Here is a 27750-nt window from a genome sequence, read left to right on the forward strand (position 1 = left end):
ACAACAGAATCCTGATACTTCCTCTTACACATACACAAATATTAAGTTCAGGTAGAACATAAAATTTCTATATAAATAGAAATATGTGAAAAGAAAAATGATAAACAGATGATATTTAAATGATAAATATATGAATTTAAATGATGAAAAATGATAATTCGTAAAATATATGGAAATATTACTATGATTTTAGAGTAGAAACAAATTTGTTTAAAGACAGGAAACACCACATAGGAAAAGATTGATAAATTAAAATGCATGATATTTAAGAATTCCTTTTCTTAAAAAGTCTTCACTACATAATGGGAGAAGTTACTTGTAACACATCCATCCAACAAAGGATATGTGTCTAGATGATATAAATATCTCTTAGAAATCAATGAGAAAAAGAAAGAAAACCCCAAAAGAAAGATTGGCAAGAGATTCAAACAAGAACTTCATAAGAGGATATCCAAATGGCCAATAAACATAGAAAAACATGTTCAACATCGTAAGCCATCAGAGAAGTACAAATTAAAACCACAATAAGCTACCACCTAGCGGCATACAAATGTCTAAAATTAAAAACGAATAATAAAACAATTGGGACTAATATGGAGTTAGAGTAAAATAGCTGCTGGTCAAAGGCACAACCATTCTAGAATATGGTTTGGCACTATCTGCCACAGGTGGAACGTATGCACATCCTGTGATCCTACAACCCCACTCTTTGAATACAACTCATAAGAAACATATAGGAATGAAATGCTATTTCACCGGGGCACAATTTTGTGACTATAAGTTTTACTATATAATAAAGTACTACTGGCACTGTGTAGGTAGGTACTCAACAAGCTTTTTTTTTTTTTTTTTTTAAAGATTTTATTTATTTATTTGACAGAGAGAGATGACAAGCAGGCAGAGAGGCAGGCAGAGAGAGGGGCGAAGCAGGCTCCCGGCTGAGCAGAGAGCCGGATGCGGAGCTCGTTCCCAGGACCCTAAGATCATGACCTGAGCTGAAGGCAGCAGCTTAACCCACTGAGCCACTCAGGTGCCCCTACTCAACAAGCTTTTATTGAAAAACATTAAATTAGGTGTCTGATTGGTACTATTAAGCATATTTGGGAAAAATGATTTTTCAGTAATACTAGTTTATAATAGATGTCATGAAAATTTCTTCCAAATATTAGAAATAGGAATCCCTTCTGAGGTCAAAATAACGGCAAAAGAGACTATTCTAGGGTGATTAATAGTCCTGGTTTGTTAGGGACTGAGGGTTAATCTGATTTATGAAATTTCCAGGGCTAACACCAGGAAAGTCTCAGTCTGGAAACCAAAGAGTCTCAGCAAGCCTAATTTGTCCCAGTTTTCCTCCTCAGTCCAATTAAAAACATTCAAGTCAGGGGCGCCTGGGTGGCTCAGTGGGTTAAGCCGCTGCCTTTGGCTCAGGTCATGGTCTCAGGGTCCTGGGATCGAGTCCTACGTTGGGCTCTCTGCTCAGCAGGGAGCCTGCTTCCTTCTCTCTCTCTCTGCCTGCCTCTCAGTGTACTTGTAATTTCTCTCTGTCAAATAAATAAATAAAATAAAATAAAATAAAATAAAAACATTCAAGTCAATCTGTCAGCTTTTGTTTGGACAAGAATCATCCAATTTGTGATCTTGTTCAAAAATCTTTATCAGTACTCTGATATCTAAAAAAAAACAAAATTAAAAACAAAAACAACACTTTAAGCCTGGTGTTCAGTCTATCTAGTCTTATCTCCCACTTCTATATGATCTGTTACAGTTTTTCACACAACTAGACTGTTTTTGATTCTTAAAATATTTTATTCTTTTGCTTTTGCTATTCCTTCCATCTGAAATATTCTATCACTGCTATTTCTTCCTATTTAAGCCCAAAGACTTCTTCATGTTTCTTTTCCCCCACAAAACATTTTCTTATTTATCCTAAACCAATTGGTCCTCCAGGTTTTTCCCTCTTCTGAATTCTCATAATATTTATTTATGTGTTTCTCATGACACTCTCTAAACTCTACACAGCATATTTATCAGTCTCTCTTCCATGCTGGATGGCAATCTCCTTGGGACCCTGTCTAATTCATTTATATACCCTTAGAACATTTATCATAGTACTCACATAGCAGAAAATCAAATGTTTGATAAAAAAGAGAGAACTGTCCTATAGATAATACAGCTTCTCTGTTTTTTCCAGAAAGTATTTGTCAAGCCAGCTGAGAAAACTAACTCAGCCCAATTGTACTTTCCCTCCATTCTTCTTTCTATGCACCTTTTAGGCAAATAAACTTATGTTGCTACAGAATTTAATACTTTTTCATACATTTATATAACTCAACTGGCATCAAGATAAAGGGATTTAGATATAGTCTTACAATGCAATTCTTACATGGCTGGTCAACTTTCCCAAGCAACAAAGTGGTGCTCTTCTTTTATTTTTTTTTTCCCCCTTTTTTAAAGATGTTATTTATTTGTCAGAGAGAGAGAGAGGGAGAGTATACAAGACGGAAGAAGGGGAAGCAGGCTCCTTGAAGACCAGGAAGCTCGATGCAGGACTCGATCCCAGGACCCTGGGATCATGACCTGAGCTAAAGATAGACACTTAACTGACTGAGCCAGCCAGGTGCCCCTAAAGTGGTTTTCTCAAGGAAGCTTAGTTTGTTTCTCTTACCTCCTAATTTTGTTAGAAGACTTGATTCAGTTTTATTCTTCAGGGTTACTGAATCAGTAATAAGTTCAGAACTCTTCTCATCTGACATCACAGTTTCCTTGGAATGGATATTTTGAATAGACTACATGAAAAGAATAAGATATCAAAAAAATAAAGTCTCATAAACAACAATACCACTAATTTGCCTTAGTTTCAAAATACTGAAGTCTCATCTATGTGAAAAGGTTGCTAACTAAATTATCTACTATCATCAGATGTAGACTCACACACCGAGAAAAGATTAATTTCTTTCATTATTGACTAGAGCATCAGGAATGGCCATAACCATAAATCTGGGTAATGTGTTTTCAATGGACATAATCAATTGTTAAAATACTCTCACTTAAAAAGAGAGATTGAAATTTTGAATCTAACATAAAACACGCCTCATTATTTTGTTACTATGATTGTAATTTATCCCAAAAATGTTAATGAAAATTAAAATTTGTATAAGTCCAAGACTCTAAATCCAAAAAGTAAACTTAGGTAAAATAAGCATAGATCATGAAATAGAGAAATCACAAAAAATACAAATTGAAAAGACCTACACTGAGGTCAAGTAAAGTAAGAATAGTATAACCCCTAAAAATCAGTGCACCAGAGACTCAAGTTGTATCTTTGAATATACAAAGATACACCACATTTATTCTCATTGCTGTATGAGATGCCTTATCAGATTATATGATTAAAGACACCAAGAAACAAAAGTTGGGGGGAATGACTCTCCCAGCTCTTTCCAAACCAGGCCAACTAACCTGCTTAAACATACACATAATAACTGTTACTTCAAAGTTACCCCAGGAGATCACTGATCATTTTGCTACCACCTCAGTTTTGGAAGAACAGTTTAGGACTTCTGTATCATTTCCCATTAGTAGTCCTCTATCTCTTGGGCCTGCAGGAACACTGTTGGACCCTTTCCCCAGAAAAACTCCATGGATCCTGGATCAGTAACCCTTGCTCCATGTGAAGATCTTAAAATTAAAATACCTTTAAGTTTCTCAATTCACTGGAATCATTTCCACTTGATTTAGATCCAGGCACAATCATATCTCGGCGTTCTGATCCAGAGGTCTGTCTACTACACACAACAAAACAGTTTTAATACTTAACACGAAATTAATCTTTCCAGTGTTGTTTTATTTTTCAATTTTGAAGTTGACTTTTTAACAATATGTACACTTTCTAAATGGAAAGATCTCTTGAAAAAAAAAATTTTTTTTAAATAGTATGATTATAATACAAATATAATGAAATTAGGTGCTGGGTAACGACACAAGGGATAAAAGTAAGGAGTACATCATTATGTGTTAAGTAACAGTTATAGCTAAGTATGCCTGTGGTAAAGGAGAATGGGATAGCAGTATGTAGGTCAAACTACACTCACATTGCAAATAGCCGAAGGACTCGAGTATAAGCCTTCCCACAGGCTTCCACAGTGCCTAGCCTTTAGTCTAACATAACAAACACGAAGAAAATGACTGGTTTGTTTTTGTTCTTATTTTTCTATAGTGAGAGAAATTCTCCTTTATTCTTTAGCTAGCTGTTTGAAACGGAGACAACAAAAATCATCACCTAAGATTTTAGACAACCAAAATGCTCTCTTAATATCTATCCTTAGTCAAGCCCTAAGCATGACAGGATTTTAATTAAAGAGGATGCCAACTAAAAATAAGAGTTGTTCTTCTGAAGTTTATTTGCAAAATGGTTCTTTGGAATCCAAGGAGACTTTTCTAGCAGAAATAAGAAATCAAGAATGATTAGTTAAGAACAGACCAGAAAAGTTTCCTTAGCTAAGGTGGGTTACTAGATTCCCACTTCTTTTTAGGAGATAAACACTCAATTTGAAGGAAGGAGAACACATGGAATGGAATGAACAATATTTCATCATTACCCGCCCTTCTTCACCTCTTGATACCCTGGGCTCTGAAACAAATGAGTGAATCTGTCATCTTTCCCACTGATAGCAGCCTTTCTCCTTGAACTAGCTAGCAAAGAAATTGTTCTCGCCCTTGCTAAGACTTTCATACACATGAAGAAGAGATTCTTACCAGAGAGGCTATCCATAAGCAAATGTCCCATCATCGGGAATTTTTACCCAAGGGACATCTGCATAAACTTTTAAGCTTAATATTGACTTAATATTTTTTCTTCTGTGTTTCCTAATTTGTTAATCATTTCTTTAATTTTTTTTCTTAGATTTCATTTTAAAGTAATCTCTATACTCAACATGGGGCTCATACGACCCTAAGATCAAGAGTCACATGCTCCACCGACTGAGTCAGCCAGGCACTCCCATTCTTTTAATTTTTAATGAGTGAAAAAGCAAAATAAAGTCATTCCTTTGTCCCTAGTAGCATTTAGAGACTTGGTAAACTTTAATACTAAATAAAAATTAAATCATAATTACTATTAGGCAATAAAAGACTTTGCATCCATTTGGTCATCAATCTTTTAAGTATTGAAAACAAACTACAATATTAAAATTCAAACATACCTTTTTGTAAAACTTGGTACAACTGAGCCATCGGTCTTCCCATAATCTGGGCTATTTAGAAGGTTAACTGGGACTCTTCCAAATGGGCATGACTAAAAATGTTTTGAAAGATTAAGTAACCAAATAGGAAATAAACATATACCTTACTACTTAAGGCAAATTAAAAATTAACTTACCCTTTTAACTTTGTTTGTTTGTTTCAAGGGATTTCGATGACCTATCTCTGCATCTTGAGGGGGCAGGTTCTCTCTATAAAGAAAATACCCCAATTTTTAAAAGAATAATATTAACATAGGTATTTCTATTAATTGCTAATGTTACCACTGTAACATTAAAATATATATGCAGGTATATAAATAACGTAAATATATGGTGAGTATTTAAAAAACAGATTCAGTTTCCTTACCCATACAAAAACCTGGCTTTTGTAGGCTGTGCTCTGGAATCACAACTGACATTCCTATTCTGTAAATGTCCAAGTGAACTGGGGAATGATTCTTGAGCAGTCAATACTGTAGATGCTGTAAAAAATGTTAAATTGTAATTAAATTCATAAAGATATAAGGAATACACAAAAAAGTAATCTCACAAATAAGAATATTTAAAAGGACAATTCATGGTAAACATCTGTCCTCAAGTAAGATATGCACACATGAAGATGTTATGAAGATAATTCTCTATATTTTGCAACTGATTCTTTTTTTTTTTTTTAAGATTTTATTTATTTATATGACAGAGAGAGACACAGTGAAAGAGGGAACACAAGCATCGGAAGAGGGAGAGAGAGTAGCAGAACCGCCCTCCCCAACCCCAGGAGGAAGCCCGAGGCAGGGCCCAATCCCAGGACCCTGGGATCATGACCCAAAGTCAAAGGCAGACATTCAACCATCTGAGCCACCCAGGCACTCCACTTTGCAACTGATTCTTAATGACATACCTGTTTCCCAGAATAAAGGCACATTCCCTATTTCTAAAAATAGTCATTCTCTTGCTTAGATTGAATTGTTTTTAATGTATAACTAATGAGTTTGATTAGGGGGAAAAAAATTCTAAAAGGGTTAATATTTTGTTACTTCTAAAAGTCCTACCTCCTTTACATCTAAAATTTAATCTTAGATTTTGATCATTCAAAAATACCAAATACAGGGGTGCCTGGGTGGCTCAGTGGTTTAAAAATACCAAATACAAATATGCATTTTTAAAAACATATTATCCTGGGGACACCTGGGTGGCTCAGTCGGTGAAGCATCTGCCCTCAGCTCAGGTCATGATCCTGGGGTTCTGGGGCGGAGCCCTGCATTAGGCTCCCTGCTCCCTCGGGAGTCTGTTTCTCCCTCTCCCTCTGCTCCCCCTCTTCCCCACCCCACTTGTATGTGCACTTTTTCTCAAGTAAATAAAAAAATCTTTAAAAATAAATAAATAAAACACTATCCTGTATTCTTTTTGCAGACAATCTACCACAGAAAAGTAATAGCACACATTAACACATTTACCTAATAAACTCTTCTTTTCCTCCTCTGAAAGCAGCTGCTTCTTTTGAAGGTTTAAATTTCGAATGGCAATTTCCAGCATTTCCAGTGGTACTGCTCCACATTCTACAGCTTTATGAAGAAGTTGTTTACTTTTTTTGAAATTACCTAACAAAGTAAAAAATAATTGTCATTTTAATGCAGCAATCTTTATTCCCCAAGTACTTATTCATCAGGACCTATCGAAAAATTTAAAAGGCCTAAGCAAAAATATTTATTCCAAGATTCATGTACCTTATTTCATAAGCAAATAATAGCAATTTCTCTTTTGATAATAATTCCTGTCAAGTAGTTTACTTATAGAATATGTAATTAACATAATTATGCATTAGCTTTACCATCATTTTCCACTTTCAAAAGTAAAGAAATATAACAAAGCAGTATAAAGTGGGGGCAGCAAAAACCAAATAAAACAGAAACTTAAGGAACTTACTAAAAGGGAAAACTTTTTAAAGTTTTTAAAGTCTAAGTCATAGATATTACTATAGTCCCAAGAACACCAATCTATTCCAGTAGAGTATAATAATTATGATTCATCACAACCTTTAGTTATTAAGGTCGACATCTTTTGCTAAAGGGAATCCTCTATCAAAAGGATTCACATTTTAAAAATAGCAAAGATTAGTCTTTAAGCTACCAGACTTAACTATACCAACCCCAAAATGCAAAATAATTGAGACTACTATAATCATCTGACTACAAACAAATCAACAAATTTCCTTTCAATTGCAAACTTACTCAATATATTTTGTCTAGAATTTGATTTATAAATATCAAATGTATACATCATGGATCATATGGAATGTGTTATCAGAACTTATGAGAGCCACTCAGCTATGCTACACACCTGGCACTTTGGATATAAAAATGATTAAGAGATGGCCTATAGTTACTGAGAGTTTACAAATTTTAAGACTATAAATATATCTGATAGTGGCTAAGTATACATTTATTCAGAGTTGTGGTATTTCAGGATTTGAACATTTTAGGGCAGCAAAAGAAAGGCAGGCTAGATAAGAACTAGTAATTAGGGAGCTTAATAAGGTCATAGACCCCTTTGAGAGTTTGGTGGAATGTCCTCCAACACTACAAAAATATACATACACACCAAACTACACATAGGTTTTCAGATATGTGCTTATTTCCTGAAAGCCTATTCATAACCTTGTTCAAAATAATCACAATTTTGACCATGAGGCCACTACTACATTGCAATGATAAAGTTTCCTTTTTACAGATAAATTGAGATTTTCAATATTTATGTATCTAAAGATATAAAATTTATAGTTGCTGTTGATAGGCCATAATACTTCAACAAATGTTTTAAGTAAAATGAAGAAAAGAAAGACAGTATTAAAGGTCTGGCCAAACTACTCTAATAAGCAAGAATTAATCAATTTTCCTAGGCAAAAAGGGAATGATTGTTTTTTAAAAGTCACCTGACAATACATAGGATGGATTAGAGATAATTCAGACAACTAGGACTCAAAAATACTGTAAATAAGTAAAAGTTCAGGGTTTCAAACGATTTCCTGAGGTTTTTTGTTTTGTTTTGTTTTATTTCCCGAGTTTTTATAAGGCTTTTCTCTAACCTCAATCCTAGGAAATACACTCCAGTGACTGAGCCCTGCTTTGAGCACCATGATGGGGATTCTGGCTGAGTCAGAAACACATTAACTAATAGTGATGTGTGTATTACAGGTAGTAAATGGGATCAGGATTGGAGCAGAGGGAAAATTAGGAATATGTGGCTAGAGGGCTGGCTGAGCCTGGATCCAAAAGCCCCAGAAAATGAGAAAAAGAAAAAAGAATAGGTAGGCTAAAAATGTCTGAAGAAGAAATTGCCATGGTTCTATCCATAAGTCCAAGACTATGCAAGAATCAAATGAACAAGAAACAAAAGCTTCTACAGCAGTTTGCTTTTCTTTTTAATTAAAAAGGGAAAGTACCAATTAATGCTACAGTTTTATTTTGCTATATATTTTGGTAGTATGAAACCATAGCATAAGCAAAGTTTATCTAAGTGCTAACTTAAATATCTGATATCCTTTTATCACACAAGTATTCAGTGAAAAAGTCACTTTCTTTTGGACATTTCCTGAATCTAATTAATTGCACAAATACGATGTTCATACTTATTTCCCTGGATTATGCCTTACAAGTAGAAAAGCTAGTATAACAAATATTCTCTGCATTTACACTTTGGTGGCATTCTTCCCCCAGATTCTCATCTGACCAACTTCAATGCCTTTTGTCTCAAATTTCCCACTTTATATGTATGGTTTAACATTACAATGTGAGTTACAGCAGGAAGTTATCTATTACTTAAAATTTGGACTTGGCGTTTTCAAATTACCTTGTGATAGTTCAAATTGTGCAAAAGATACATGCACAAAAGCAAATTTCTTGCAGTTTGCTTTGGCCATCTGAAAGTAGTCACGGGCATCATCCGGCTCCTGAACACTATAATAAAGATTTTAGAGTCAAATATTAAGAAAAAGGATAGAACTACCTAAGTTTGATATTCCTCATTCAATTTTCCAAGGACATGGGATATTGTTTTTTTCTGTGTGTAAAATTAAATACTAATAAGTTAGTTTTTATAATCTTTTTAGGCAGAGACCAGAATATTTAACTTTTGTGGGAATATGTACATAGTAAATAGTTTACAATACTCACTTGTTAAGTACAAACAAAAGCATTTGGTTAAAAAATACTAATTTTCTTACAATTGATACTGACATATTTCTTTTATAATGTAGTTACGTGCTATGTAATTTAGTTAGCTAAATGTAGTTTAAAAAGTGAATACTTACGCTTTTAATTCAGCAAATCTCACTTGAATTTGAGCAAAACTCTCATTTTGGCCATATTTATCTGGAGGAAGTGCTTCAATTGCCTGACTGTAACGACCAATCAATTTATTTAAAAGAGCATCATTTAGGGGGACACTGTTTTTCTCTAGTTTCAGCAACAAATTCAACCAGTCCTCTGGGTTGTTGGCCATCATCATAATTTGGTTAACAGTTCCTGAGTTATCTGAGTAAAAGGAACAAAATATACCACAACAAATTGCACTTTCCTTTCTTTCTTTCTTTTTTTTTTTTTTTAAAGATTTTATTTATTTATTTGACAGACAGAGATCACAAGTAGGCCGAGAGGCAGGCAGAGAGAGTAGGGGGAAGCAGGCTCCCTGCACTTTCCTTTCAAATGAGTTAATAATTTACATTCTCAGTATTAATGTACATAAGCTCCTTAAAACACTTTAAAACTTTAACAATTCATATAAATATAAGCAACTTATTTACTGAATGTATGTCGTTATAAGAGTTTATTTTACTACTAAAGTTACATGTTTTGAAGGAAAGAGAAACTTTGGAAATATGCTTTTTTATAAGTATATTTTAAAAGACTGTATGTAGTCCAAGAAATTTTTATGGTCTAGCAGCATAATTCTATTTCAGCCCCCTAACTATCCAAAGAAAACCTAAGCCTCTCCTACCACCACCTGTAACAACTTTGTTAGAAAATTCTTCATCAGTGACTTCTTCATTAAAAATTTTAAAAACTTATTGCCCCATTCCTAACATAATCTTCCTTACAACCTCATCCATCCAACATTATCTCCATATACCTCAAACTTACCTTTAACCCAATTAAACCCAATTAAAAATTTAAAATTAAAACCAATTTATAAAAGTTAAGTAACTGGTATGGTTATTTTCTTCTCCAAGTTACCCATCTTTCTCCATTATTTTCGTTGTAATTATTATTTTTTATTTACTTTCTTTACTATCAATTTTTTTTTAAAAGACTTTTATTTATTTGACAGAGAGCACAAGTAGGCAGAGAGGCAGGCAGAGAGAGAGAGAAGCAGGCTCCCTGCTAAGCAGAGAGCCCGATGTGGGGCTCAATCCCAGAACCCCAGGATCATGACCTGAGCTGAAGGCAGAGGCTTAACCCACTGAGCCACCCAGGTGCCCCATGTCAATTGTTTTAAAAAGACAAACTGAATTAATGTCAATCTCTTGTTCAGGATATTTTAGTCATTACTAAACATTATTAAATTCAGATTTCCCAAAGAAACAATCCTTCTTTCTATAAGTTTCAGTTGCCTTCCATAAGAGCAAAATCTTTGCTTTTACAAACAAAATTAGTGTTTCTGCTTTTTACTAAAACATAACATACTCATTACTTTGCTTTATTTTCAATTTAATCTGGCCTGATATTAATTTCCTTTTCCTTTTTTTTTTTTTTTAACCTCACTTCCATTGAGCTCCTAACAAATTTGCCTGCAAGAGGTCTAAAAAAACCACTCTGTGTTGGAACCAGAAAAAAGACTGAATAGCCAAAGGAATGTTAAAAAAGAAAACCAAAGCTGGTGGCATCACAATTCTGGACGTCAAGCTCTTTCACAAAGTTGTAATCATCAAGACAGTATGTTACTGGCACAAAAACAGACACAGAGATCAATGGAAAATAGAGAACCCAGAAATGGACCCTCAATTCTATGGTTAACTAATCCTACTCAACAAAGTAGGAACAAATATACAAGAAAAAATTCTCTTCAACAAATAGTGTTGGGAAAATTGAACATGCAAAAAAATGAATGGTTTCTTACACCATACATAAAAATAGACTAAAAAAAAAAAAAAAGACCCAAAAGTGGATGAGAGACCTAAATGTGAGAAAGAAATCCTATCAAAATCCTAGAGAACACAGGCACCAACCTCTGTGCCATGGCAACTTCTTGCTAGACTTGTCTCCAAAGCCAAGGGACAAAGGCAAAAAGGAACTACAGGAACTTCATGAAGATAAAAAGCTTTTGCATAGCAAAGGATGAAGTCAACAAAACCAAAAGACAATGGGCAGACTGGAAGAAGGTATTTGCAAATGTCTTACCAGATAAAGGGCTAGTCTCCAAAATCTATAAAGAATTTATCAAACTCAAAACCCAAAGAACAAATAATCCAATCAAGAAATGCACAGATGACACAAACAGACATGTCTTCAAAGAAGACCTACAAAAATGGCCAACAGACCCAAGAAAAAATGCCCCACATCCCTCGGCATCAGGGAAATACAAATCAAAACCATGATAAGACACCACACCACACCTGTCAGAATGGCTAAAATGCACAATTCAGGAAACAACATATGTTGGCACGGATGCAGAGAAAGGGAAACTCTCTTACACAGTTGGTGGGAACGCAAGCTGGCACAGCCACTCTGGAAAACAGTGTGGAGGTTTCTCAAACAGTTGAAAATAGAGCTAACCTATGACCCAGCAATTGCACTACTGGGTATTTACCCCAAAGATAAAAATGTGATCCAAAGGGGCACCTGCACCCCAATGTTTATAGCAGCAATGTCCACAATAGCCAAACTATGGAAAGAACCTAGATGTCCATCAACACACAAATGGATAAAGAAGATATGGTATAGATATACAATAGAATATTACTCAACGATCAAAAAATGAAAATCTTGCCATTTGCAACAATGTGGATGAAACTAGAGGGTATTAATGCTAAGCAAAATAAGTCAATCAGACAAAGACAATCTCACCCATATGTGGAATTTAAGAAAGAATACAGGATCATAGGGGAAGAGAGGAAAAAATAAAACAAAAAGAATCAGAAGAGACAAACTATAAGAGACGCTTAATCATAGGAAGGGAAGCAGGCTCCCTGCCGAGCAGGGAGCCCTATGCAGGGCTCCATCCCAGGACCCTGGGATCATGACCTGAGCTGAAGGCAGAGGCTTTAACCCACTGAGCCACCCAGGTGTCCCTGTGTTAGTATTTATTTGATGCCAAACATATTTTACAGTGAAGTGTAGTGATTATATGAATTCTTATCACCTAGAAACCATGATTTTAATCTTTGGATTTCCCTCAATACTTACAATAATGTTTTATATCCCAGTTATCAATATATGATAAGTATTTACAGTCTTGAGTAAACAAAGAATTTTATTTATTTATTTTTTAAGATTTTTATTTACTTACTTGAAAGAGAAAGCATAAGAGAAAACACAAGCAGGGGAGCAACAGAGGAGGGAGAAGCAGGCTCCCTGCTTGGGGTTTGATCCCAGGACCCTGGGATCATGACCTGAGCCCAAGGCAGACGTTTAACCAACTGAGGCACCCAGGTGTCCTGAGCTAAGAATTTTAAATAAGGACCCATCTTGGTGCGCAAGATTTAATAGTATTTAAGTACACATAATAAAATACGGTAATATTCTACTAAGATTTTGCTTAACACCAAAATGATCATTTTCTAGGTTGTTTCAGTTGAATATGATCTACCATCATGACTAGATTTCAGGTTCTTCCACTTATTGTCAATCCCTCATTCATTTATCATTCACTTAATAGTACAGATACAACAAATTTATCCAAAGGTCACTTCTCAAACAACCTCAGTAATTTGAAATATAGAGAGAATTACGGTCGGAGCTAACTGCTCATAAAGCTAGGGTATCAAACTTTGGGCAGTTTTGCTCATTCATCATCCAATAAAAATTTAAGTATCCATGACATCCCAGGCACCATTCCAAGCCCTGTAGATATAACAAAACATTAAAAATCATGGCTTCATGAAGCTCACATTCTAGTGGAGGAGACAGACAACAAATTCATGAGTAAATTAGATGCAAGGTGATTAATGCAATGGAGAAAAATAATACAGGGAAAGGATACACATGCTCACATCAGCAGGTTGCTATTTTAAATAAGTGAGTTAGGAAAAGCCTCACTAAGAGGACCTGTGAACAGACCTGGAAAAACTAAGAGTAGGTAGAGATCTCAGGAGTGGTGTTCAAGGCAGAGAGTAAAAACCAAGGAATTGGGATAGAAGCTGGTCTAGCGTATAGTACGAGAGAGCAGGGAAGCTACTGTCGCTGGAACAGAGTAATAAGCAAAGGAGAACACAATTAAAAGGGAAGTAATAAGAAGATTCTCCACTATCAAAAATCGAGTGTTTGACTTTAAGTTTATACCATAATTTCATTAAGACTCATAACATTTTCTCAGTTTGCAGCAAAAAAAAGAATGGAAAAAAACGGCATATCTACTGATGGTGGGGTATCAACAGAAATAACAGCTGACAAACGGAAGAGTTAAGAGCACACTATAAGTTTCCGTTTTTAAGAAAGCAGAAAATTGTGGCAACATTTCCACATGAAGGGGTAAAATATAAAGTATTTGTAGTCTAATCTGCAAGCAACAATTACTGAGAAAAATTACATTTATGAAATACAAGTGGTTGCCACTTCATTCCTTTACCTTAGCAGGCACTCAAAGAAAAGGAACTCACCTGTAGTATCAGCAGAGACTTTATTCAAGCTTAGCTCATCAGTAAGGTCTTCATTTTTAAATTTATTTTTAATATCTCTCACTTTGTTCATTATTGAATCAATTGTCAATTCTCTGCCACTTAAATCCTCAGCCTCCATTTCTAAGGCCAAAAAAACCACAAACAAACAAACAAAAATACTGAACTGGTCATCATTCCTTTCTACTAGCATTAAAGAAAAAAAAAAAAAAAAAAGTGTTTCAACTAGCCTTTTAGAACCCAGAACACGAAATCTTCAGTTATGCAAACCCATCTAAAAGCAGATATTATGAGTAGCATTTGTGAAACTGTTCGTGACAACAACAGCACATCCTTGTAATTTGTCCAGCAAGGTTTCCAATAGATCCGATACACCTTTTCTTCCCAACGGAATTTCAATGAAGCCATTGCACAGCACAGAAATTGCTGTCTCTCCTTGCTTTCAAACTTTCCATTTTTTCCCCACGCTTTCCTTTCACTTTTTTTCCAGATTTATTTCCTCTGGGCCATCCGCAAATTCAAATTCAGTCTTTTTTTTTTTTTTTAACGTGAGGGAATGCTTGCTTGGATTCTGGTAGTGACATAGCGCCATAAAGAATATTTTTGATAATGAAAACCATTCCTTTATTCACCTACTGTATGTAAGCCTCCGCATTGCAAGTGCTTTCAAAGCGGAAAATATACACATTATTGCCTTTTATTGATACATGGAATATCAGAAGGCTTGTTCTTATACCTATCTGGCAGAATTTCGATTTGCTATCTTAATCATTTTAAAACCAAAAACCTACTGTATTCTTACAGCACCGAGCACTTGCTCATCTGCACCGTGGTGATGTTGCTAAGGGTCTGCAGTCATTCTTCCTGTCAATCTCAGGTTTGTGACTCGCAGACATTAACCCATTTGCCCAGGGTAACTGATATCAAAGCCGCCCCTGACCTCGAGTTTGACAATGAAAAGGGGCGATGAAGTGGGCACCTCGATACCGCTACTTGAAGTCAGGTTCAAAATGTAACCGTCAGAACGGGGTCACTGTCTCCTCTCCCTGTTCTAAAACACCAGGCAAGAGGGCGTGTCTTTTGCGAGACTTCATGTCCCCCAGTTTCTCCCCAGGTGCCCGCTGGGCCCTCTCTTCAGCGAGGTACACACCCACCTCTTGTTTCCTGGGTCCTCAACAAAATCCCCCTCACCACCCTCTGGACTGGCGGAAGCAGCGAGACCTCCCCTCCCCCTTCAGTTCGTTTAGCCGCGCCCTACGTCTTCTACCAGGCTCTGACTCCTCTCCGCCTCGCCCTAACCACTCACCGACCCTCGCGGCTAAAGAGCCCACACACGGGCTGCCGCCGTTCCTCGGTGTCCCCGCGAGGGAGAACTCACCGCTAGAAAGCGGAGTTGGGAAGAAAAGATGGAATCCAGACTCCTCGCCCCAAACACGTTTGAATCTCCCCGCCGCTATCGTCGCGCCTGCCTATTGGTCAGTTCTAGTCACGTGGAAGCGTCTGCCGTAATAGGCTCGTGCGCGTCGGCCCCGCCCCGCCCCCTGCGGTCCGCCAGCTACGCCATAGAGGTTCCTGCGCTAGGATTCCACCCGGGCGGGGCGGGCGGTACCTGGGTTCCTGTATTTGGTGGGCGTTCCTGGGCGTGTCCCGGGGCGTTCCCAGGCCGGTTTTCCTGCACATTTCCGTTTAACCAGACGAAACTTTTGCCGGGGAGGGAGCCACCCGTAGACGGAGCTACCGTGAGAGGAAAGTAGTGACGGGGACCGTTGCTCCCGGCATCAGAACCTAAAAGATGCCGTGTGAGTCGGTCCCTCCCGCCGCACCACCACCGGATTCCGTCCTTCGCCCTCCCCACTGCCCGCTTTAGAGAAGATATGGCAAGAAAGGTTCGTTCGCAGAGCTACCTTCAACTCTGCGACCTGCGCAAGAATCTCAGACCATTTTGTCCTTGAGCTGCCACATGCGCCTTTCCGCTATCCTGAAATAAATGACTCCGCGCTTCGTCTCCAAGCCACGGCCCTCCCCTTTGTCAGAATTCTGTGCAGACTTCACAAGCCAGTCTGGATTGCAGCGGGCCTGATCAGCCCCCTCCCTCGGAATTCGTCCTATTCTGGAGCTCACGGAAAGGGTACCTCCCTAGTAATCCACCCTTGCTGGGCCTCTGCTGTTAGAGTGGCTTTGTGGTTCAAGGCAACACTTTTTCTTCTCTGCCAATCGAAGTCTTTGTTGTACCAGCATTAGGACATATGCTGTATGGTCCAACAGGCTGGTTGGTTTTGTGTTTGTGTAGGAAAGGAGCTACAGCTGTCACTCGTTTACTCCAAAGCTGTCCCTAGAGTCCTCGCACTTCCAGCTCTGGCTGGCCACTTAGCCAGCAAGAAAGCCTTTCCCCGCTTACTGCATCTTTCTATATCCACTGGCTATGAATTTTTATCTCAGCCGAACAGAATCATCTTGTAGCATAGTTGGGTGATCGCCACCTTTACACGGTTTTGTCTAACACTGCTTTTACTTGGAAGGAATTGACTATTCCCCCAATGGAGCCTGATTTCAAAACTTGCATTTTCCTAAAAAGACATTCACTGAATAACCTCACCCTAACATTTCTTTCTATATACTCATTCCTTTGGTGATCCCCAGTCTTAATTTTTAAATATCAACTATATGCTAATGACTCCCAAATTTATATGTCCAGCTGAGCTCTCTCCCCCGAACTCCAGAATCATATATTCATTGCCTACTTAACATCTCCACTTCCTGTCTCATAGGCACCTAAAAACTGAAAGTGTCCAAAACTGAGTTTTCTCCCTTAACCCCCAAACGTGTTTCTTACAAAATCTTCTCTGTAAGTGACAGTTTCATTTTAGGCGAAAAGCTTTGGTGTCATTGATGACACCACATCCAATCTATAAGCAGATTGTGTTAGGTCCATCAAGGTATTCGTGGAATCCTACTTCTCCGCACCTTCACTGCTACCAACCTAGTTCTTCGTCACTTAGATTATTAGTACCGTAGCCTCCTGGCTGGTCTCCTTGCTGCCACCTTTGCCTCACTTCAATTTATTTTCCAGCACAGCAGAGTATTCTTCAATCACATCACCTCACTCCTTTGCCCAAAACCCTTCAGAGCTCCCTGTCTCACCCAGAATAAAAGCCGAAAGTCCTTACAATGGTCTAGAGCTTCTGTTCAATACGGTAACTACTAACTACATAGGCTATTGAGCATTTAAAATGTGGCTAGTGCAACAGAGGAACTAGATTTTTAAATTAATGAGGTTCACTAAAACCTGATATTTTAGGCAATTATTAGAAAAGTTTTAAGTATGTTTAGAACCTGAATATGTGAAGCTACTTTTCCAAGTGTAAATCTTGTGAAATCTAAATGCAGATTAAGCACTTTCTGTGCAAGTGCTTATATGTTGTGTATAAATACACACTGGATTTTGAAGACCTAATATGAAAAGATAATGTAAAATATATTATGGATAGTGTAAATATTGATCACAGTTTGAAATATTTTTATATATTGTATTAAATAAGATATATTATTAAAATTAATATCCTCTGTCAACTAACCATGTAAGCTTCCTGTAAGTGCTTGAAGAACCATTGTGTCCTGCACAATTCTCAGCACTATTTATTGACAGATTATCATTACAAGCTATTCAGAAACAAAAGTAGGTACAATTTCTGACTAAATGCTTTATTGATTGTTTTCATGGGAGAAATGTAACAATGTGCCTTATTGGGATGAATAGTTCCATTGCAGTGTGTAGACATCTACATAGGAGGGGGTCCACGGCTCTTCTGCTTTACCCAGAATCAATGCTTCTGGCTTACCTATCCAAATTGATTTTTATCCTTAACTGTTGTTCAATCAGAAATTTAGCTTCACCACATTTAGAATCTGTTGGCAGTTTCTAAAAGATCATGATAAACAAGAGCAATGATGGAAAATCAGAAATGGAAAAATGGCAGGGAGCCTGCTTCTCCCTCCCCAACTCCCCCTGCTTGTGTTCCTTCTCTCGCTGTGTCTCACTCTGTCAAATAAATAAATAAATAAATCCATCCATCTTAAAAAAAAAAAAAAAAAAAAAATAGAAAAAGCCATATAGAATAAACCAAACTCCCATTGTGACAGTTTCTAAATTTAGGGAAGGCAATAAACATAGAATAACTTCATTTTTGCAAAGAAAGTGATGAAGAGGGGCACCTGGGTGGCTCAGTGGGTTAAAGCCTCTGCCTTCTGCTCAGGTCGTGATCGCGGGGTCCTGGGATGGATCCGTGCATGGAGCCCCGCATGGAGCCCCGCATCAAGCCCTCTGCTCAATGGGGAGCCTGCTTCCTCCTCTTTACCTGCTTCTCTGCCTACTTGTGATCTCTGTCAAATAAATAAATAAAATCTTAAAAAAAAGGGACGCCTGGGTGGCTCAGTTGTTTGGACGACTGCTTTCGGCTCAGGTCATGATCCTGGAGTCCTGGGATCGAGACCCGCATGGGGCTCCCAGCTTCACGGGGAGTCTGCTTCTCCCTCTGACCTTCTCGCTCATGCTCTCTCTCACCTCCTCTCTCTCAAATAAATAAATAAAATCTTAAAAAAAAAATCTTAAAAAAAAAAAAAAAAGGAAAGTGATGAAGACTCCCTTACTGTTTTTGTGGATAGGAGATGTGTATGTAAGCTCCATGCAAATTAATGTGAGATGATCCTGCAACTCTATGGGCCGTTATTCTCAAAGAACCCTGCCTAATGGTTTGAGGAGAACTTCAGTCTGGTCCCTAGTAGAAGGCCTCAGACCTCTATCACTGGTCTTACTCTAAACTACATATTTTACCCATGTGGCAAACATATAGAAATGTTTATTCATTTTTCACATATTAATTAATACAAAAAATGCAAAATATCAGAAGATAATTAAAAAGGATAAAATTAAAATATGAAATTTATAGGGATAGATGTAATTAAGGTTTATAAAAATGAAGTTCTTAAATACATAGAGCCCAGCCAAGATGGAGAAACACAGTCCAGATTTATTCTCTGGAAACAACAAAAGCTGCACAAAGTAAATGAAACAAGCATTTTCAAGCATTAGATACCAGACAGCATAGGACAGTGATCCCTGAGGTTGTGCAAGGAAACAAACAAATGGGCCCTGAGATTGTCTGTACATTAGTACCTGGAGAGAGTTTCTAAGACGCAGTATAGGGAGGGGGGAAAGCCAGGCATTGCCTGGCATTTCCCATAAGTTTAAGGAGAAGGAGTTTGGGATGGTCAAGGCAGCTGAAGTTCACAGGGCAGAGTACCAGAAAAAAAAGTGAGCCAGGACAGAGAGAATTCTGGAAATCTACAGAAAGGCCTCTTGAGGCTCTGGCTGAGTACCAATGAGTGCATGTATCTTATTTTCCTCCAAGGCCAGGGGAAAATAAGAGCTGAAAGGATCAGAGGGAATAATCTCTAGAGTCATAAAAAACAAGGGATAGTTCATGTTCACAGAACATCAAACAAAGGACTTAAATATTGCCTCAGTACTAGAGCAAACTAGCCCTAAACTAAAGACTGCACTGGTCCAGGCTGACAAAACTTAGGAGCAAGCCTTAAAAGGATGAAGTTGTTTCCACATGATTTAACTGTATCCCAAAACAAAGCTTAAGGATGTGTGTAGAAATACAAGAAAATCCATTCAGATCAAATTTACAATGTCTGGCATATAACTGAAAACATTACCCATTATTCAAAGAAGCAGGAAAATGAGTGGATTAAACAATAGAAATTTATTTCCCCACAGTTCTGGAGGCTGGAAGTCCAAGATCAAGGTTCTAGCAGGGTCGGTGTCCATTGAATCCTTCTTTCTCAGCTTGGAGATAGCCACCTTCTCAGCATGTCTCTCAAATGGCCTTCCTCTGTGTACAGACTGAGAGAGAGAGAGGAGAGCCTCTTCTAAGAACACATTCCATTGGGGGTGTCCTAATGTTATGACCATATTCATTTTGGATTTTAATATATGAATTTTAGGGGAACACACATTTAGTCCATATATAATATATATATCAGCATATATAGTGACTAATATAGTTAAAACTATATATATAAATATAATTATACAATCATAGGTATGTGTGTATATATGTATATATACATACAATATACACACACAAACACATACATTTCTTTAATGATGGGTGAATGAATGAAAGAAAATAAATGAAAAAAATCCCATCAAGAAGCCCAAATATTTTCAAAATGTTTAGAAAATATTTTGAAGATGGAGCTGTGTTCCATATTTTAGCCCATTGGTGATTCCATTTTTCCTACCTGCTATCAGCTTTCTGTTTCTTTGAACAATCCACATTCCTCCACTACTTCTGAGACTCTCTTGGGTTTTGTACATTTGTTTATATACAAGAGCCAGGGTGCCTTGGTGGCTCAGTCAGTTAAGTGTCTGCCTTTGACTCAGGTATGGTCTGGGGTCCTGGGATTGAACCCCATGTCAGGCTCCCTCCTCAGTGGGGAGTCTGCTTCTCCCTCTTCATTTCTATCTGCCCCACCTCCCCCTGCTCCTCATGGTCAGTCTCTCTCTCTCTCTCTCTCTCAAATAAATAAATAAATAATATCTTAAAAGCAAAAACAAAAAACAGGGAGCCACTACATAGTATTTGAATTGTCTTCGTTTGGCTGCTTCAGTTACTCTTCTCAGGGTCCTAGCAGGTCTGCAGGACATCTCTGCCATTTTCCCTGTGATGTTACTATTATTAAGACTTTTAGGTCACAAGTTTTATGTGTATGTTGCCAAATTCCTCAACATAGGTCTGTTATTTTGTGGGGTTTGTTCTGTTTTTTGTTTTGTTTTGTTTTGTCTTAATTTTTAGTGGACTCCATGCTGAGGCTCAAACTCACAACCATGAGCTCAAGACTTGAGCTGATATCAAGAGTTGAATACTTAACTGAAAGAGCCACCCAGGCAATCCCCAACACAGGGCTGTTCTAAAGTGAAAGGTAGGCCTATAAAAGTTTTACTGCCATGAACCTCCTGGGAGGAGCAGTTGCTAGATAGTCTTGGTGTGGAAATCCTCCAGTGAAGAGGAGAAAACCTAAGCCACCCTGATGCTCCATTTTATATCCCCCAAGGGATTAAGCAGAAGTTCAGATATTTGAATCAGTGTAGAGACACCATACATTAGTGTGAAAAATGAGCTTGGTGGTAAGTCCCTGAATAGTGCCAGCTGACATTTTCTCAGGACGCACATAAGAATGTAATTTTCTTGAGAATTGAGGGAGAGTACTGTTAGAAAATGGAAATTAAAAATCTCAGCACCTGTTACTCTAATTTCTAAGATTATGACTGTCCCTTGCTTATAATATCCATAGCCTTCTTAGTAACCAAAGCAAGAAGCCAGTCTCCTGACCAAAGTCTAAGGCCCCATATTATTTGGCCCTTTCTGATTCTCTAAGCTCATCTCATCACACTTTCTCCTCTCTCACTAAGTTCTAGCTCATTGGCTTCCTCTCAGTTCCTTGAACACACTGAATTTTCTCTCACCTAAGGGGCTGCCTCTTACTGTTGTTTTCACTTAGAACACTCATCTTCAGATCTCTGGTGTCTGGCTCTTTTTCCATATTTTAAAGATTTTTATTTATTTATTTGACAGAGAGAGCGATCACAAGTAGGCAGAGAGGCAGGCAGAGGGGGAAGCAGGCTCCCCACTGAGCAGAGAGCCTGAGGCAGAACTCGATCCCAGGACCCTGAGATCATGACCTGAGCCAAAGGCAGAGAATTTAACCCACTGAGCCACCTAGGCGCCCCTCTTTTCCTTCTTTTAGATTCCTGTTCAAATGCTACCTCTTCAGCAAGGCCTTTCAGTTGTTTGTCTTTATATCACTATGCTTATTTCCTCCCCTCTACTTAGCCCTATCTGTAGTTACTTCTCTTTTATTGATCTTTGTATTGTTATAACTTATTATCCTCGTGTTTATCTTCTCCTACTAAGTATTTTGAAACTAAAATCCTTCCTAGCTTACTTGTTCATTATTATGCCCAAACATTGAATGATACCTAGCATATTGTAGGTAGTCAATAAAAATTGTTCAATGAATAAATAAATGAATCTGTGTTGCCCACCAGGCTACGAGGTCTGTAAATATGTTTTGCACACTATGTACTCTATCCCCCTGCACAAAGGATATACTTAATATGTGTTGAATAAAAATGAAAGAAAAATAATAAGTCAAGGGGAACTGTGAAATATCTAAAAGGCCAAGACACTTTGACTATATAGTAGTTATATATACTAGTTATATATACTATATATAACATATATAGTGTATATATATATACATATACTAGTTATATATACTATATAGTAGCTGCATCTTCCATCTGTGGTTATTGCAAGCTTGCATCTAGCTTTGAAGGGACCTCGCCAGCCTGTAGGTGCATTTAGGGTCACTGGAAGATGACTCAGGTTTCAGCTCTTATTATCCCTAGTTGCTTAAGTTTGATTTTCAACCCCTAAGATGCTCCCTTTAGCATTTCTGAGAGTCATAGGGGATGCTTTACTTGTGATCAGAAAGACAGATATCTTACTAGATACCACATTTCTCCTCCAGTGGTCACCACGCCTTCCCCAGATCCTAGTCGCCTAAGCATCTCATTCTTCACCCTGCTGTTACTCTACTGAGTGCAAAGGATGTCACCACACGCTGCCGTTCTTAAAAGTTCGCAGAACCAAAACTTGGTGATCTGTGGCAAATTGGGGTTATCTGTCTCTGGCCAATCTGAGGGGTCCAAAACAATGCAATGTATCTGTGTGTATGCCTTCATGTTTTATGAAGTGTTCAGTGAATGTTCTTCTAATTTTTACTTACCGTCCTCATTTGACCTAGGACCCAGACAAGAATGTATGGGACGGGGCTAAGAACAGATGTGATGGGTCTCAAAGTTATATTCAGAATCTCTTTTCTTCTCTGATGACTAAGGGTTTGATACTGGGTAGTTCATTAGGTCTCCCTTCTTCTACCCTTAGGATGAATTCTTTTCCAGGAGACTCTGTAAAGCCCCTTCTCAATTTGATTTCTGTCAGAATACCTCATAATTTACCCCAAATGCCTTTTAGTCAAGCAGGAGACAAAACTCAAGCGTTTTCCATAGGCTGGCCCTTCCCAGGAAAATAGGCTGTTCACAAATTTCCCAGACATGTTCGGACAGGTATGAGCCTACAGGAGCTGCACCTCAGGGTTGTTATCCTGATGCACAAGAAAATCTTCAACTAAACTCAGCTGTGACAAGCTTTCAAATCACATAAAGCCATCCCACACCCTGGGTAAGAAAGCAGCAGCAACAACGGAAGCCATGAGGTGGCAGCAAGAGCAATTTAAAGGCCACCAAAAGGAACACACAAGTCAATCACACCAAGGATATTCTATTAAGGTCTGGAAGGAATTTGGGCTTTCAATAATTCTGCTGGAAATCCTCCATGGTACTCCTCAGATTGGTTACTTGTCAATATATATTGACTGGAAGGATATATGCAGATAAAATAGTTGCTTTATTTGGATGATGGAATCGTGGTGCTTTTTCAACATAATTTTAGTTTTTATACTTTGTTATGCTGTTTTCAAATTGAAGGGCCAAGGAGTAAGTGAAGATGTCTGTTATATACCTGTGAGCCTAAATACTATTCTACAATCATCAGCTCAACAATAACATCTCGTTCAAACAAAGAATTATTAATTAATTAAAATCAATTACTAATTCATTAATAATTAGTTCTCTCTAATCCATTGTCCAGTTTGTGAATGTGTATGTTAAAAGCCATAATGTAATTTAAATTCACAAATTCAAAAGTGCAAGAACTACCATATTTGTTTATAACCTATAAATCACTTGAAATGAAAGCTAACTCCATGCCCCATTCTTATTGGCTGGTGGGAAATTCAGTGAAAACTGGGGCTCCACCCACCCAGGGCTCTACCTGTTCCTGTGTTTGATTAAAACTTTGGGGGTAGGCATCAATCTGTGTTACACAACTTTGTAACACTCAGCTGTGAGGAAAAACATAATAAACAGTGTTTGAAATTCTAAAATAATTTTTGCAAATTAAATATAAGACACAGAGTGGGGAAAGTCTTTTCTTATTTATTTATTTATTTATTTATTTATCTTATTTAGAATTATCTTCTAATTGTGTTGTCTGGGAGGGGTTTGAATTAACTTATTATCTTAATATATAAAGTAACTAGTGCCTTTCCTCAGTTAGGAAAAGAATTTATTTATTTTTTTTTTTTAAGATTATTTATTTATTTATTTGACAGACAGAGATCACAAGTAGGCAGAGAGGCAGGCAGAGAGAGAGGAGGAAGCAGGCTCCCTGCTGAGCAGAGAGCCCGATGTGGGGCTCGATCCCAGGACTCTGGGATCATGACCTGAGCCGAAGGCAGAGGCTTTAACCCACTGAGCCACCCAGGCACCCCAGGAAAATAATTTAATACATTATTTTATCCTAATACTTAGGCACCTGAAGTTTTCTTCTTGCATAATTAAATGTGCAACTTTTAGTGATGGGAGCAATGTCTTAATGTTTTCACATTGTTCTCTTTTATTTCAAATCCTAAGAAAGGATTTCACTGACTCAGCACACAGATGTGGCAAGGCATTTACCTGGGGCGAGGAAAAAGTCACTCACCCATAGTCTCTTGCTCAACCACGTGTGTACACAGTCTGATTATGTGCCACTTGCGCCATGGACATCCCGGATAGTGACAGCAGCACCTGTCAGAGGCCCACTCCCTGATTTATCTGATAAGGCAAGGTTGCACAGGGAGTGTCCATTAGCCCAACTAGTCCTGTCGAGTGGAACCCACAGATGGCTTTGGGGATGAAGAAAGGAGCAACAAGGGTCCCTTTCTGTAAAAACTATCAAGATGAGAAAATTAAGAGACACCTTCTCTATAAACTGTAGATGAGTGCAGGAAGGAGAGACAGAAGAAAAGCAGACATTGGCAGATGATAATTTTTTGACAGTATAAGTATCTTATAGAAGATAAGTCATCTGATTTTTTTAAATGAAAGGAGAGGGAAAGAGAAATAGGAATTCAGGGGGGAAATATAATACTCTTAGTGAGTGAAACTGAGGTCTAAAAAAAGTAAGTTTCTCTGGAATAGTACTTTAATAAAGTTTGGATATTTAATAACTGGTGATTTAGAGTTCTGAATTGCAGTCATTTGGGAAAGAAATACATCTCACAATATAATCACATCAAACAAACCCATATTAATTTGTTATGGTAATAGCAATTATAGGAAATTGGTTATAAGTTTCTGAAGGAAATATCAAGAGTGCAACAAAAAATTGTAATGTTTTCTATTTGTAAGTAACCTAATTTTTTTTTAGATTTTTTTTTAAAGATTTTATTTATTTGACAGATAGCGATCACAAGTAGGCAGAGAGGCAGGCAGAGAGAGGAGGAAGCAGGCTCCCTGCTGAGCAGAGAGCCTGATGTGGGGTTTGATCCCAGGACCCTAGGATCATGACCTGAGCTGAAGGCAGAGGCTTTAACCCACGAAGCCGCCCAGGAGCTTCAGTAACCTTCTAATTTTCAGAAGTGCTTTACTTTGATCCTCATATCAATTTATGAAATAGGCTTGACATTTTTTTTTAAATCATTTTGCAGGTAGGAGATTGAAGGCTACACCAGTTTACTGACTTGCCCCGGGTTATATGTCTGGAAAATAGCAAAACTAGGATGAGAACTCTGGGCTTCTGCTTCCAATCCATTTTTATTTCTGACATAATGATCATTCATAATTCTATAGTTCTAGTCTGTGAAAATAGCCATTAATTTTCAGAGTGGAGTAAACAGTCTCATTGACGGTTTAAGCAATATGTGAATCAACTTAATAAACCACTCTGCTCACAACTTTCCCTTGGGTTCTTCAAGAGCCTTCCTCCTCTATCAGCTTAGTTGACAGATGGCTGAGTATACCATTTGAAGAGCATCACTTCCTACCTACTCCACCCTTTGACCTAGTTTCTACTAAAAGCTGGCACCACAGCTGTGATATTGCATATAGTTCAGAAATTTTGAATTGGCTTTAAACTTGTCTCTGCAATTGCCAGCGGGGCTATTTAACTTAGTCTGGAAAGGGCAAAAGTCGGAAGATACATATGCAGTGAGATTGTTAGGTTCATTCTCTTGCTCACCAATTTCTTAGATCCACTCCTTTTCATCCATAGTGTGGTGTAAATGTGCAGATGAGTTAGGGTGGACCCTTGAGTTGGGTCACAAAGAACTTGAGAGGGCCATACAAATGTTGTCAGCTCTGAGAGCTCCCCAGAAACCATGGAAGCTCCATATGATGTGGTTCCATGGAGGATAGCCCATTTCACTTAGAAAGTTTGGGTCACCCTGGTTGCCTTTATGATCAGAAAAGGTCCGTTCCTAACATTTGTGAGCTCCACAGCAAGAGTACAAATAGGGGTCCATATACCATATATCTAAACATTTAAATGTTACAGTTCAGGCTAACAAGCTGTAAAATGAAGTATGTTCTCTCCTCTTACTGAAACAATAGTACATTCATAATAACAAAAGTAAAATATGTGTTTAAAGCTATGGCTGGTTTTTACTGTTAGTTGGCGAAACATAAAAGACGTTTGAATTTAATTATTACTCTACATTTTAGGGATCTTTTTGTTGATGGGCCAGAGATGTTTATATTAATAATAACATAAAACTCTATAACTTATAAATAATTTCTAATTTGACTCATTCCACAAATTTATTTTTCTTACTTTCATTAGAAAAAGATCACTCATTGTATTATTCCAGTAAAGATTTTTACATTATTTGTATTCTATTGATAGTAAAGAGCCAAAAGATTAAAAATTAATTGCAACTATGTTAAGAGTACAAAATTTGAATGTATTTTTGCAAAATTAAACATATTTTACATATATTTTTCTGAAGTCATTTTCTTCTAAAATATTCAAATTATACGTACATTAAGATTAAGTCAAAATACAAATTCTAATCAATGCATATAAAACAAAATTTTAAAAGATTTTATTTAATTATTTGTTTGACAGAGAGAGAGAGTACAAGCAGGGGGAGCAGCAGGCAGAGGGGGAAGCAGGCTCTCTGCTAAGCAGGTAGGCCAGTGTGGGACTCAATCCCAGGACCCTGGGATCATGATGTGAGCTGAAGGCAGCTGCTTTACCAACTGAGCCACCCAGGTGCCTGCATATGAAAAATTTTAATCAAAGTTATTAAATAAAGTTGATTTTCTAAATAATTTTTAAATATTTAATTAAATCTTAGTAGACCTTTTTATAAAAATAAAAATATCCACCCATGGACCTTGAGGGCATCATGATAAATGAAAAAGATCAGACAAAAATAAATGCTGTATGATCTCACTTATATATGAGATGTTAAAATAAAGCAAAACAAAAACCCCAAACTCACAGATGCAGAGAACAGACTCCTGGTTGCCAGAGACGGGGGGGGTGAGGGCTGAAAAAAAATAGGAAAAGGTGGTCAAAAGGTAAAAATGTTCAATTAAAAAATAGATAAGCTCCAGGGATGCAATGTAGCACATAGTGACTCCAGTTAATTATACTGTATTATATACTTAAAAGTTGCTAAGAGAGTAGATCTTAAAAGTTCTCATCATAAGGAGAAAAGTGTGTA

The 27750-nt window shown here is 37.4% G+C and overlaps 1 protein-coding gene across 10 annotated transcripts in view; it reads right to left on the minus strand.

The window, feature by feature from the left end:
* TTK (TTK protein kinase) overlaps positions 1-27548 on the minus strand; it is a 54947-nt gene extending 27399 nt beyond the window's left edge. For 2 of the 10 annotated variants that reach the window (XM_082730258.1, XM_082730262.1), the window contains exons 1-10: positions 15446-15550; positions 14050-14190; positions 9547-9769; positions 9087-9193; positions 6695-6838; positions 5608-5722; positions 5378-5450; positions 5202-5293; positions 3695-3782; positions 2666-2786 (exon numbers count right to left, since the gene is read on the minus strand). In XM_082730258.1, coding sequence (XP_082586384.1) covers positions 2666-2786; positions 3695-3782; positions 5202-5293; positions 5378-5450; positions 5608-5722; positions 6695-6838; positions 9087-9193; positions 9547-9769; positions 14050-14188 — 1102 coding nt within the window. In that variant the 5' untranslated portion in view covers positions 14189-14190; positions 15446-15550. Of the gene's footprint in view, positions 1-2665; positions 2787-3694; positions 3786-5201; positions 5294-5377; positions 5451-5607; positions 5723-6694; positions 6839-9086; positions 9194-9546; positions 9770-14049; positions 14191-15221; positions 15551-27525 lie in introns of those variants that run through there. The other 8 variants (XM_082730264.1, XM_082730257.1, XM_082730261.1 and 5 more) reach the window with 7 other exon arrangements.
* Positions 27549-27750: the final 202 nt, after the last annotated feature.

Source organism: Mustela nivalis, assembly GCF_964662115.1.
Source record: "Mustela nivalis genome assembly, chromosome: 5".
NCBI lineage: Eukaryota > Metazoa > Chordata > Mammalia > Carnivora > Mustelidae > Mustela > Mustela nivalis.